General features: G+C 36.8%; 2 protein-coding genes across 4 annotated transcripts; both read right to left on the bottom strand.

Annotated features, from left to right (window-relative positions):
• Positions 1–2,293: 2,293 nt before the first annotated feature.
• Positions 2,294–8,568, bottom strand: LOC103971899 (protein FATTY ACID EXPORT 3, chloroplastic). 3 transcript variants are annotated; one of them, XR_001976297.2, is made up of 8 exons: positions 8,271–8,567; positions 7,176–7,563; positions 6,845–7,012; positions 4,797–4,843; positions 4,650–4,687; positions 2,981–3,085; positions 2,733–2,851; positions 2,294–2,443 (listed from the first exon to the last, which is right to left on the bottom strand). XR_001976297.2 is itself a non-coding variant. In XM_009386050.3 (7 exons), the coding sequence occupies exons 1-6, from the start codon at positions 8,496–8,498 to the stop codon at positions 2,998–3,000; spliced, it is 954 nt and encodes a 317-aa protein (XP_009384325.2). In that variant the 5' UTR covers positions 8,499–8,568; the 3' UTR covers positions 2,503–2,851; positions 2,981–2,997. The 3 variants fall into 3 exon arrangements, 2 of the variants coding, with proteins under 2 accessions (XP_009384325.2, XP_009384324.2); XM_009386050.3 differs by lacking the exon at positions 2,294–2,443 and having other exon boundaries at positions 2,503–2,851; positions 7,176–7,560; positions 8,271–8,568; XM_009386049.3 differs by lacking the exon at positions 2,294–2,443 and having other exon boundaries at positions 2,503–2,851.
• A 1,189-nt stretch (positions 8,569–9,757) lies between these two features.
• LOC103971897 (non-specific lipid-transfer protein-like) lies at positions 9,758–10,647 on the bottom strand. The gene is made up of 2 exons (XM_009386048.3): positions 10,242–10,647; positions 9,758–9,996 (listed from the first exon to the last, which is right to left on the bottom strand). Exons 1-2 carry the CDS (start codon positions 10,583–10,585, stop codon positions 9,987–9,989), a joined length of 354 nt encoding a protein of 117 aa, XP_009384323.2. The 5' UTR covers positions 10,586–10,647; the 3' UTR covers positions 9,758–9,986.
• Positions 10,648–13,638: the final 2,991 nt, after the last annotated feature.

Below are 13,638 nucleotides of genomic sequence, written 5' to 3'. Positions count from 1 at the left end.
CGAAACTAGCCTAAATTTTAGGAAGCATGTATTAGTTGTGTTGATAATCTATGAAATCATGTATGCAAGAGATCAGAGTGATGAATAATGTGAATCCCAGTTTTTTAGAACATGCTAGCATCAATATTGAGAAGTATTAATTGCGTTTTGATGATTTGAATTGTAGAGGTTCTTTTTTAGGCTATAAGTAATTGATGGGTATTGGTCAAATCATCCTATAATCCAATTAAATATTTAGGTATTTGAATCCAGAGTTGGGTCGATTTGGGTGCTCTCGCGTGTGTATCTATCTCAAGTTTGATTAAAGGGTCTTCGGATCCTATTTAAGGGGATTGGATAAACGTGGATCCCAAAAAAAATGCGATATGATATCAGTCATTGGATACCGTATGCAGTACACACGAATAATATACCATCGTTTTGTGAGTGGTACATGTCAATTATACGCTCTACTATTGCTTAATTACTTGGATATTGGAATTGAACAGATTTTTCTATTAGAAGTCATCTTAAACTAACAAAAGGCCTTCAAGACTTGATTTGAAGTGCACGGAACACACCTTGAGGCCAAAGAAAAATCGTATCATTAATAGATACTCTATTTGCTTAATGTAAATAGATGTATTTGACGAATGAACTTTATCAACTCTATCGATTTATTGGTCAAGCTTAAAGTTTTTGGGCCATTGATGTATTTGATGGATGAATTTTATCAATAAATATAATAAAAATATTATATACTTATATAGTATATGGGCATTAATTATATATTACTCATGTAGTTAGTTACCTTTAGTATCTCGATCATTATATATGCGTTCTTATAGTTATGAAAATAAAATATGTAAATTCATTTATCTTGACATCGTTAGTTTTACCAACGAAAACACGAAAATAAAAGGGCAAAAAAATAATTTTAGTGTTTCAGTTGGTGGTGGTGAACGACGATACAGCTAAGAGCCGCGGGTGACTATTGTGGATAAGCAGAGCGACGACAAAAAGTGATGATCGCTCAGCATCTGCATCGACGTTGACGTAATGGCTGAACGACTATTTCGTTGCGTTACATTTATGTTGGTGACGACGCAGATGCAGAGTGACGTTGCTCGACAATTACGTTAATACCAATACAAATATAAAATAGCATTGCTCGGCATCTGCATCGACAGTCCTTTCATCGCTCAATAATTATGTCGGTACCAACGTAATTGTTAAGCAACGTCGCTCTACATTTGCATTAGCATCAACACGATTGTCGAGTAATGAAATGCCTGCTTGAGAATTTTGTCGCCGTTGACATAGTTGTCAAGCAGTGAAAGGACCACTCAACAATTACGTTGGCATCGACGTAAATATATAATGACCCTCACCTCTTGTCGCTGCTCTCCTCATCTGCAACAACCACCCACAACATCAAGTGGCACCATCATCCGTCATCACTAATTAAAACATTAAAATCATCTTTTTATCTTTTATATTCATATTTTTGTTAGTAAAACTAATGATATTATAGTAAATAAACATAGATGTTTCACTTTCATAATCATAAAGATATCAATATAATTTTTTAAAATATAAGAATTGAGATACTAAGATAATTAATCGTAAAAATTAATATGTAATTAGTCGGATATATGTTCTCCGACGTCGGTCGCTGTATGAGGTAACCAAGGTGCTGTCGACGTGGAGTTGAAGCACCCAGGTGGACCTCCTGACCTCCCAAAGTGATACCTCGTTACTGTCAAAGTACACACATGAGAGAAAAGATTAATATCGGATTTTTGGATTTGAAGTCGGGCGTTGGATGGTCTCCAAAAGGTTAGAACAGAGAATATGATCTACATATTTATCATTCATTGACGCTCTCTAATCACTTGTGATTAGAGCAAGCAATTGTCGATGTGGTCAATCTGATGGTCGATTTGGATCAACGATTGATGACGCGACCAATCACAACGATCATCAACGTGTCCGTTCGACCTCAACAATCACCAACGAATGCCGACGCGACCGTTAATGTCAGATCGACGATCACCGACGGTGTAATGACCACTGACACGGTTTGATTTGGATAAGCGGTTATTGACGTGACTGACTGATCCTCATGATCATCAACGTGGCCGATCGTGTGGCCATTATGACTCAACGGACGCCCGGCACAGCTGTTCTGTCAGATCAGCCATATCACCAACATCGACGATCTACCTATCGCCACATCTGCATAACCACTGCTGATGTGGCTCATAAGACACAATGATTGAAGACATGATTACTACTAATACATAAATTATATATTATCTCACCTTAATAATATTTAAATTTTTAATCTTTTTTTCATGAGTTTTATTTTAATTTCTTTTCTCTCCTCCCATTCCCTCCTCTGCTTGCGCCTTTTTCTCTTAGCATATGCCGCTGTGTGCGTCATGCCATGCAACACCCGAACCTATGCATAGAGAAGCAACGTCAGATAGAACAAAGAGACCATCTCAGTAGCCAGCAACATAGGAGTTAAAACATCTACTCCAATGACAATAGCGCCTACTGACAATAATTACTCCAACTTTAGACATACAAGGGAATTTTTATAAGACTAAGATGTATGTATGTTTATTTACTTGTCTGCTTGAAAGGAGAAGAGGGAAACACAAATTGCATTCTTTAAAAGCCACAAATTGGAGACCTTCAGGCACAGCAAATTTTAGAGCCATCATACCATAACCTAACTACTTTACCTGATATCAGAAGAAATTGGTAGATATTTGCCTGGCACATATATGGCGGGAGGAAGGTGGAGTGATGCAAGTAGGAAGGAGCAGTCACTTCCTATCATGGTCACCTTCACCTACCCATCCTGTATGTGATAAGATCTTATATCAAGTCTAGAAAGCAATGGATAAATATTAACTTGTTAAAAAGGATAGAACATCCTAATACAAAATGATTAAATGAGTGGTAGAAATTCCAGAGGCAGGTAGCTAACCTCCATCATCATGGCTGCTAATTTTCTGATCTCTGTTCCACACTTGGGCGAGCCTTGTGACCATCGATTACCATTCTATAAATGTAGAAACCTGCCATTGAACCACTATATACCAACCAAAACAGGATGGTTATTGCCTCAGGTAAGATAATAACCCTGACTTTGTAAGAATGTAAAAAGAAGGTTATCTAACAGCAGTGAGAAATATTTAATGTTCTCAGGAGTGATGACACAGAGAAATTTCTGCAAGTATCAAGAGGGTCGAAGATCAGTCCAGTCAACCATTTCGATATGATCTTGCCTCAAGCAGTATAGCAATAGAAAGCTCTAAAGAAAATGTCTCTCTAGACCAGGAAGGCAACAGGAATTTTTGTACTGGTGTATATTAGACTAAGTTTTGAAAACTCAATATTTAAATTTCATGCAAGTCCACAAATATATATGAAAGTCTCCAAAATCTTTATTCTTATTTATCCTCAGGTCAAGTCTGATGAAATATTCCGAGTAGATTTCACTAGAGGTGCTAGGCCACTATAGTCTATTATATAATTTTTCTACCCTTCAAAATATTTTAATCTCTTCACTCAGGCGAGGCCCGAGCGCCTCGCATAGGCGCTCACTGAAGCACAGCCTAGGCGCTCACCTAAGCCTACGCGTCAGGCGCCTCAGACGAGCGCTCGTTTGAATCCAATGAGTCAAACCAGACTCGAGTCGAACCAGATTTTAGACTCTGGTTTGATTCGATAGTGACTTAGTCGGTTCAATCGAACCAACTAAGTCCAACAGTAAACATCGAAATTCACACCCCCCCCCCCGGTCCCCCGACTTGCTCGGTAAACCCTAGGAAAAGGTCCAATCTTCCTTTTCCGCCGTTGACTAAGCCCTTCGCCGCTGACATAAAGGTTCAAATCTTCCTCCTTCACCACTTTTGTTTGTGCGCAGCTCCCTCTACCGCCTAATCCTTCATGTGTATCTCCCTCCGCCGTCAAGGAATAGGACTATAGCTTTCTCCGTCACTGCTGCTGTCATCTGCAGCTTCCTCCGCCATTGCTGCTGCCATCCGAAGGTTCCTCCATCACCGCTGCCCTCTCTTTTCCCACCTTCCACCATCGTTGACTATTCTTCTCCCCCCGCCTCCCCCTACTACGCACTGTTATAACTACGATTAACAGTGGATTGTTAATCCTTAGAACTGATAATTAAAACTACTGTTATCATATTTTATATTATATATATTTAATATAATTTAAAACTATATTATTTTTTATATTTTAATATTCTAGAATGCCTCACTTCGCTCGAGTAGATGCCTCGAGTGTGTTGGGACCTTGGCACCTAGTACTTTTAAAAACATTGATCAAGAAGACATAGATCATCATGATTCTTAATTTCCCACTGTCTCCATAGTATTTTGGTCCTTGTGATAAACCAACCAGAATTGACATCATCTTTACAGGTTATTCAACTTCCAGGTTAACATTCATTTTCTATAAAATAGCAGGTCTTCAGGAACCTCATTGGAAGTTTTCATTAATACAATATAAATCACTTGATATATAACACCCCATGAACTATCTGGAATTTGAGGAGTATGGCCATATGATACAAGTATCTTGTTTAAAATGACGACGATATGCAGTAAACACAGAAGGTTCTAAAGCATACTAACCTGATAAGGAGCATCAAAAGGTTTGGAAATGATCCCCTCTGCCATCAAAACCAAATGAAAATTTGTACCAATCTCAAAAGAATCTAATAATCTAAATTAACATTGTTAGCTTGTCATTCACTTGTGCATAATTAAAGAGATCAATACCTGAGAACACAACAAGCATTGCCTGAAGAAGATAATAGCAGATATTGCTGCACCAGTGATTGTTATTAGATGTGCTTGCAGAAATGAATACATTATTTGCCATAAGTATAGCTATTAAATTGAAATATCAAGTCAAGAAGTTAATTAGAAACAGATTGCAAAAATATGAGAATCAAGCAAATAAGCAAAGACCAAAATAAGCTTTCAACATAATGGTGACGAGCAACATATTTTCTTTTACATATGCTAACATAAAATCTTATTGGTAATATTACCATGTCTTCATCACATGAAGATGGTGTAGACTGTAGAAAACGTTCCTATAGAGAAAAGAATATGTAACCTCTTTTGGACCAGATATTAATCAAGCCTAGGTAAATGGACAACAATGTTCTGACCAGATGTTAATCCAATGAATCCCAACTAGTATTGGCCAAAGGTACAAATTTTGACTAATTTCAGCCGATGAAGACTAGCCAATTCTCTGTCAATCTAATTGAAATTTTCAATTCATCCAATTCAAACAAATCCCAATACCAAAGTGATCATCTTGATCATGATCCTACTTCCTAAAACTTTTTTTTCTTTTTTACCTTGCTCCTAACCATGCACCTAATTCTAAACTTTCCTGCATCATAATCTTTTCTTTCTTTAACCTTGATTAAAAATCATCATTTATCAAATAATAACTGGAATCATTTAAAGATAAAACCATGACTCGTTAAGTTGATCTAGTCACTCTACCACTGAAGATAGTGTAGGTAAACTCATCTTCAGAAGCCTCATTTTCTTTTGATTAGGGCCATCTAGTTGACCAGGGCCTTCTAGGCATATCAATATAGCCAAAGTTGTCAACCGCTGTTTCTTTAAGTCATTGAAGTTAATATCACAAAATGAGGCATGATTGCTTGTTGGAAGTAAGAAAGGAATCCAAGATGCTGGCGAAACAATGTGGATAGGAATGGAGAAAGAACATAGAATGAATTAATTTTGAATCTCTATTATGATTTCTAGAGCATAATAAAATAAGTGGCTATTTAGAACATCTTTTATCCATATGATATTTACCCATAACAAGGAACACAAGCCTACCTAGTAATATCTCTTAACTATAAGATACTTATCAACCACAAGTAACATTCAGGGTATGTTTCTATGTTATCCTCATTGTCCAATGGTTGCATTTATACAAGTTGTTTTCAAATTTCAGCAGTAAACTACCCAAAAATGACCTACAACAGTGCCACACAAATACAATGGAACACGAAGGACTGAAGGAGTTAAAAATGGAAATAAACATACACAATAAAAGAAGAGAAGAAAGAGTGTCACCATGCATTCAACTGCATCATTGGTCTATAAGGACAAGAGCTATACAAACCTGAAATGCAATTTGGTTGGATCTTTTCAAAATTGTTACCTGAAAACTTGACCAAACAATACAAATCCCCAGCCTGTGGACCATGGACCAGTCAACTCTATGGTATACCATAACTCTATAGTGAATTTATCATATATTCCGATCACTCAAAGTAGATACTGATATTATCCTGTTTGCGTTCAAGCTAAAGAATCTATGGTGGTAGTCCAAATAAAACCGGCAGTAACATAATCACTCAACAAACATTTGTTATGATAAGAAACACTAAGTCAGATTTCTTTGTCAGGAAAAATCATCACTGTTAAGGCTTGAAAGGCATAACACTGATCTCTAGAGATCTTCAAATGAAATTTATGATGGGCATCTTTTAAGCACCAGATTGTAATAACTCTATCATCAGAATGTCAAGGAATCACTAAGAGTCACCACTTCCTTTGCTTATGGGTGGTACAAATTCCAATTAGCTAATCCTACTCTCTTAGCTAAATCCAAAAGAAAAAAGAGTCAAAAAAAACAAAAGAAGCTGAAAACAGCCAATGAAACTTATTGAACCTTGTTTCCAGTTGGCAATACTACAGGAATAACTTCACATGACATTCAGCAATATTATAGCTTGATTCTGAATATGAACAAGGAATGAGACAACACTTGGAAGGAACAGACTGACCAGTTTGCCCAATCAAAAGAAGTGGGGTTGTTTTTCCATTCTTCCATGACCTCATGCTTGATACACTTAGAGCAAAAATTATAGAGCCAAGAACAACACCAAATCGAATCGCAGGAATGCTTCCAGTTAGGATGAAATAGATGAAACCTCCAATGGAAAGAAAGGAACCTGCAACAAATAAGTTAATTTTCTGCTAGTAAGAATGACAATGAAGGAAGTGACATACTATTGGTGACACTAGAATTTATTTTAAAAATACAATACCAGAAAAGAAATCATAAAAGAAACATCCATGAAAATCCAATAGATGAATGAAGGTTATCATGCATACCATATGGAATCCCAAGGTAAAAATCTCTGATAGAGGACATGTTCAACTCATTTGCTGATGCATAGGTCTCGAAAATTTCCCTAACTGAATCAGGAGAATTCGTTGTTGCTGTAGAAAGATACTCTTTTCCTTGTTCTGAGACTTCTTTGGCTATTAAATTCAAGTCATGTTGTGCCTTTTCTGCTTGGATCTTGAGTTTCTCAGATGTATCTGTTAATATCTCCATTGCTTTCTTCGTGTACACCTGGTATGCTTCTTCTGACACAGCTTTGACTTTCATGGCTTCTGTCTTGAAGTGTTCGAGTGCCTCCTGCCATGCTTCATGTGACATTGCAGCTTTTAGTTCAGCATCAGTCATCTCCTTCTGCAGTTCAATATCTGAATGCTTCTATATAAGAATTAAGACAGACATTAATATCTCTCTTTTCCTTAAACAAGAAATCTCAATGACATGCATGCAAAAGTAAACATAATACATATTGGAAATGACATTTTATCTGATGAGATAGCATTCTCCTTTAATGAAATCCTGTCTGAAAAAATAATCTTTCTTTGTTCAACTTGGGGTGGTATTTAGTGTAGAAATCACTGTAACTAATTACATTTCAGATTGAATGTAACGCAGAGGCATTGCAAACATATTCAGCAATATAAACTTGTAACTGTTCATTTTATGGTTTTCTGATCCAACTATTTCACAGGTACATAGACTTTTTAACTCTTTTCCACTCTTGTCTTTCAAGTAAAGTAAAGTGTCTTTGTTCTCATCTAAAATTAGCAAAAGATCAACATCAACACCATGTATTTACATAGAGATCCTGCTGCCTTGAAAGATTCAAGAGAAAACAAGGTTCAATTTTTCCGTGATATTACAAGCTTACACAAAACAACGAAACAATTATTACTCCTAAACATTTAAAACCAAGGAAAAAGTAACAGAAACCAAGAAGGATTTAAGCAGATAAATATCCAACGATGGCATCCCCTAATCGAGAAAAAAGAAATCCAACAAGAACATATGCAACATAAACTAATGAACAGTGGACCCGAAATGGATGCGCTAGAAACAGCGACGGTAGCTTATTTACGGCTCACCGGTTCCTCGCGAGAAGCCACAAATGCAATCTTGGACGTCCGCCGATCCAGGTACTGTAGCCGAGCTCCCAAATCCCTATGCGAGAGCGGAGGATGAGCCGAACCCACAAGGCGGCGTGCGGTGCGTAATGGGATTGTAGAGGAGAAGGAAGATGAGGAAGCTCGGATCCCATTGAGATTAGGATTAGGTTTTCGGAGGGAAACGAAGCCATGGATCGCAGCAGCCATTGCCGACTACGCGAACGAAGAGTGGGGTTCGAAGAGGAGCACCAAAGAAACGAGTCATTTGATCGCTGGGGGGTTTTATGTGGCATTTTATACACGTCAGACTCGCTTAGTGGGATCCGTCGCCCGCGTATCGGTTTCCTACGCTGGGGAACCAGTGGCGGGGCATCGTTAAGTCATCAAATTACATGGAAGGTAATGGAACGAGTAATTGCTGAGTTGCTACCAAAAAGATTCCTCGATTTCAAGCAACGGTGCGTGATTTGACACGTGTGATATCCAGTTGTTTCGAGATGCCCGCGTCACTTACCCCAAGGACCGTTCGTCGGATCCGCCAGGATTCCCGTGGTCTCGCTCCGAGCTACTACGTAGAGGTATGCTGCGAAAAATTGGTCCCACATGAAACTATCCAATGACAAGGCAGGTGGCCAAACTAGCTATGAAGGAGTATAAAAAGTCACTGCCTTAATTTTTGTTGAGGCAACGGTGTATAAGTTGCCACGTGTGTCGTACTTTGATGTGCTGTGTTTGGCGCGTAATTTGCAGAATTAACCCTACGGTTTCACCTGACTCGCTGATTCCCGTGTGGGCCCAGTTAAACAGCTACTTGGTAGCGACGATGGCAAGGGACAAACGACGTGACCAAGGGTGGGCCTCATCTGTCTCGGCCACGACAGGGTTCACGATTGTTAGCGCTTCCTAGCTGTCAACCGGAGGCTGTCACACGTCACATACCTCAGTGGATTTTTATTGAATCTGAATAATCTATTTATAAGAAGTATAAGTAAAATATGACAAATAAACGAAAAAAAAAAGGTCTTAAAAATTTTCGAGATAGTAACATAATTTTCGAAAATTTCCACCTAGCACCCATTATCGCTTTTGTCTATTATCCTTTCTAGACCTATCTGTCCTCGTTTTTCATCGTCGCTATTATAATAGATAGTAGCTCATCATCTCTCAACAGTTAAGTAGAGAGAGATAAAATAAAATATTCATGCAATAAAAATTTTGGCTAATAAATTATCATAAAATGAATTTAACAATAGGGGATTATGTAACTGATATACAACAATCAGCTGTTTTTTCTTTCTTTTTAGCAACAATTAATGAGACAGCAAAATCAAGCAGATCATCAAGACTTTCCTCAAAAATAATATTCTGTATAAATAAATAGCTGCGTAATATCACATTTTATCTCAGGTAATGAACACTTTTCGGATGTGTTTATTCGCCAAAAGAAGTCCATAGCAAACACAGACTAAAGAGTAACTCAATCTTTTGTTTAATGGAACTCATATTATATAGATAGTAACGGTGCTACAAGTCCCAACCCACTGGAACAGTAGCATTGACAGCAGCACAGAGATCAAAGCTACAATAATGCTGAGAGCGCTCCCACACAAATTGATGACACGGTGCAGACAACAGTCCCACCTTATTAGATAGAACTCACTACCTTAAACGCCTTCTTCAGGTTAAATCAGCAGCTCACCTCACCCTGCAAAAGATCAAATAAGAAAGCTTAGTATTGATGCAAACCCACACAGTTTCTTGTAGATGTGCGTGCAAGGTTTAGCCTTCGCTGGGAGAGTACGATTTTGGAGTTTGGTCGAGTCACGCATGATGTGTTATTAGAGTTTATTCCATGCAAGACTTGTACGAGCTGTCAACTAAGGCAGCTCTCAGTTGTTTTAGGTCTTTGTGTATGATCGGTAATGTTTGGCATGGTGATCAGGCACTTGCCGAGAGCAGTCGGTGGAGGGGCTGATGCGGTAGGGGACATTGATGCCGCACTTGCTCGGGATCCCGGCGATGAGACCGGGCTGAATCCCCGAGACGCCGGCGGCGGATCTCTTGAGGCAGTTGCAGGTGGCCTGGCGGTCCGGTGTGGTCTGGGCGGCGCCGTTGAGTGCCCTCACCCCGCTGCAGCATCCTTCTGTGAGAGGCCCCGTGCCCTGGGCGTAGCCAAGGCAGGGAATGAGGTAGGAGATTATCTGGCCGCAGCCGATCGCGGCTTGCGCCGTGTTCGGCGCGGCGAGGAGAAGGCAGGCGAGCGCCACTGCCAGGAGAGCACTGGAGGAAGCCATGGCTACGTCCCTCTTCTTGTCTCCGTGTGTCTGTAACTCTAGAAAGGTGGTGGAGGGACTGGCTTACCATGGTGGTGCTTTTATAGTGGAGGAAACATGATCAGAAGCAGGTTAGCTGGGAGTTGGGTCCATGAGACATAATGATGGAAACTACATTGATCTTTAGATCTACCTTTGACGTTACATCCTAGACAGGGAAGCCAGTGAAATCAGTGAATGAAGGAACCGTGAATGGTTTGAACAAGTTCATCTCATTCATAGTAATTTGTCCTCAAACAAGTGAGATGACCTCTGAGGAACACAAGAGAGCAATAAATGTGGTGCAGAAGAGGACCAACCTGAGCTGGCTCATGAGACTGGGACTTCGTCTTCAACTCTCTAACAGCAGTGTCGTAGTCTTTGATATAGGGTGTCTTGAAAGCTCTTGGTTCGGTAAGAATGCGTCAGATAAGGATGAAGCCATTGGAAGCAGTAACAAAGACGAGCTTGTGGATTCATGGATTAAATACTTTGATCTACCGCAGTGGGTAGATTTTAATGCGTTGAAAGAGGACCAGTGGACGGAGTTATTATGTCAGGTCCTGAGTCTATACATTTGCTCAGATTCTGCACGGATTTGTCGGTTCTCTATGATCATCTTCTTCATAGAATGGGTAGAATTCACCCTGCACAGGTTAGGAAACAGTCGGTATTTACAAGGGTGAGATTACTTTGGAATTTTACTAGCTGAAGTAGATGAAAAATCCTTTTACACTCAAAAACACTATACGTGTAGCTCTAAATTTGAGTCTAATATATTTGATTTTGTATGATTGAAATATTTGGACATATACTATAATAGTTACTTTTATTTAAGATCATAACATAAATCATGGATGTTGTTAAAAGAATATATTGGATATTTTTCAAATAATTTAATTTGTTTTTTATTCATTGTATCTAATTAAAATTTTAAGATAGGATCGTAATACAAGTTTAAGTCAAGGATTCATTACATGTCAAAATCTAGATCGACTTGTTTCGACACAGAAGGAAAAGAGTTTTGGGAAGAACATGTAGATATGAGAATCAAACTGAATCTAACAGAGCAATGGAATCGAAATATCATTTTAGATTCTTTAAAAGACCAAATAAATAAAAAATAGCTCCAATAAATCTTTTCCAGAATCAAATTAAATTATGATTATACATAATTCTTATATCATAAATTAGAAATAATAAATAAAAAAATTATCAAATCATTGTCTTAATGGATCACTCCATTATAGTCGAGTCGTCATCAATCCACAGATAGAGAGAGTATAAATGAAACTCGTGAATGAGAGGTGGGAGAGGAGAGGATGACGATCAAATAATTTTAGCTTCTAAAATCAATAAATATTTTTTCTATCTCATACTTTTATTTATGATGTAAGAAAGAGTTTAGAATCTCGATCTAATAAACAAAATAGATCAAGAATTATTATAATTATCACCACTATCAAAAAAATTGGACTGAACATAAATAACAAAATTTACATAACAATATTAGTTAATGATTCTTCTGAAATAAACTTCTAAAAAGTCATTTGATGAATCGTATTGAAATATGTATATTGTTAACATATAATAATATTACTTATTATATTGTATGTATTGTATCACTGTGCCATTCAATTCATACTATTCTCTTAACGATAGCTATATAATATAGTGGATATAAAACAATTATGATAAAAATAATTGGTAGACATGATAATAATTAATTTGATCCATGATAAAAAAAAATGCTAATAATCTAAAATCAAATATTTTATAAAAATTAGTAGACACGAGAAAAAAAATTGTGTTTGGCTTATAAACATATATTTTTCGATCATGATATTATTATTTTTTTGAGATTTATAGGTGTATGATTTCACATGCTAACGATCTACATCGACTGTCCCTAAACAATCTCTTCAACTCCTATTAAATCTGTAATTAAATTTTTGTTGTTGTTAATCCATTAATATGTATATTCAAATTTATCATATTTTCAATGAAATTCTAAATATGAGTTTGACAATGTTCACTTATAAGCGCAAGAGTATAAATATTGTTATGTTGATATTATTAATCTACAATAGAGAGGCAATAATCATGATAGTTAGATATTTATATTTATATTCAATATTTTTTTTAAAATATGAATGATGATTTGAGCTAATTAATTTACGGTGATCTATTAAGATCTTTATCAATTAAGTTAACTAGTTCATAGTTTTAGCTAATAAAATCAATGAGGATGAAAGTAAATCATAATATTAACTTATTTTTATATAACCAATAAATAGTTTTAGTTTTTAAAATCAATAAGTACTGCTTTTGATATGAGAAAGAGTTAAAGAATCTCCTCCAAATAAATAAATAGATAAAAAATAGCATAATTATCACCACTTCAAAAGAAAAAAAAAGACTGAGCAAAAATAATAAAATTTACACAATGGTCTTAGTTAATCATTTTTCTCAAATAAACATATAAAAAGTTATTCAATGAATTGTGTTAAAATATGTTTTATTGTATAAATTTTGTAGAATTACCTAAGCGATAAAAATAAGAAAGAGGATGATAATAACATAAGTGATAAAAATAAGCATGATAGATAGACAAAAGAAAGATATGATAGTAGACGAACGAGAAGAGTGACAATATAAGAAAAAATGAGAGAAAAATAAATATAAAAAAAAAGAAGATTAACAGAGGACGAGGGAGATGATGGCGACCAGTGACAAGAGAGAAGAGATTATATAACGAAATGATTTTATCTTTTCATGAAAAAAAAAATCTGATTTAGAATCATAAGTGATCATTCGTCATATCGATTCAGATTTTTGATATATTATATTCAGAACAGAGTACAATATAGAGATATATGACAATGCTGATCGGTAGTGGATCGGATCTTTCGCCTCGAATCCGATTAGGAAAAAGAAGATAGAGAGCACTCAAGTGGAGGAGATAGCGGAAGGGCTCGAAGTTGGATTCCTGAAAGCGGGAGGGAAAAGACAGTTAACGGATCGATCGAAAGAAA

The sequence above is a fragment of the Musa acuminata genome, chromosome BXJ1-11, assembly GCF_036884655.1.
Source record: "Musa acuminata AAA Group cultivar baxijiao chromosome BXJ1-11, Cavendish_Baxijiao_AAA, whole genome shotgun sequence".
In the NCBI taxonomy this organism is placed as follows: Eukaryota; Viridiplantae; Streptophyta; class Magnoliopsida; order Zingiberales; family Musaceae; genus Musa; species Musa acuminata.
This window is presented reverse-complemented; position numbering and strand designations above follow the sequence as displayed.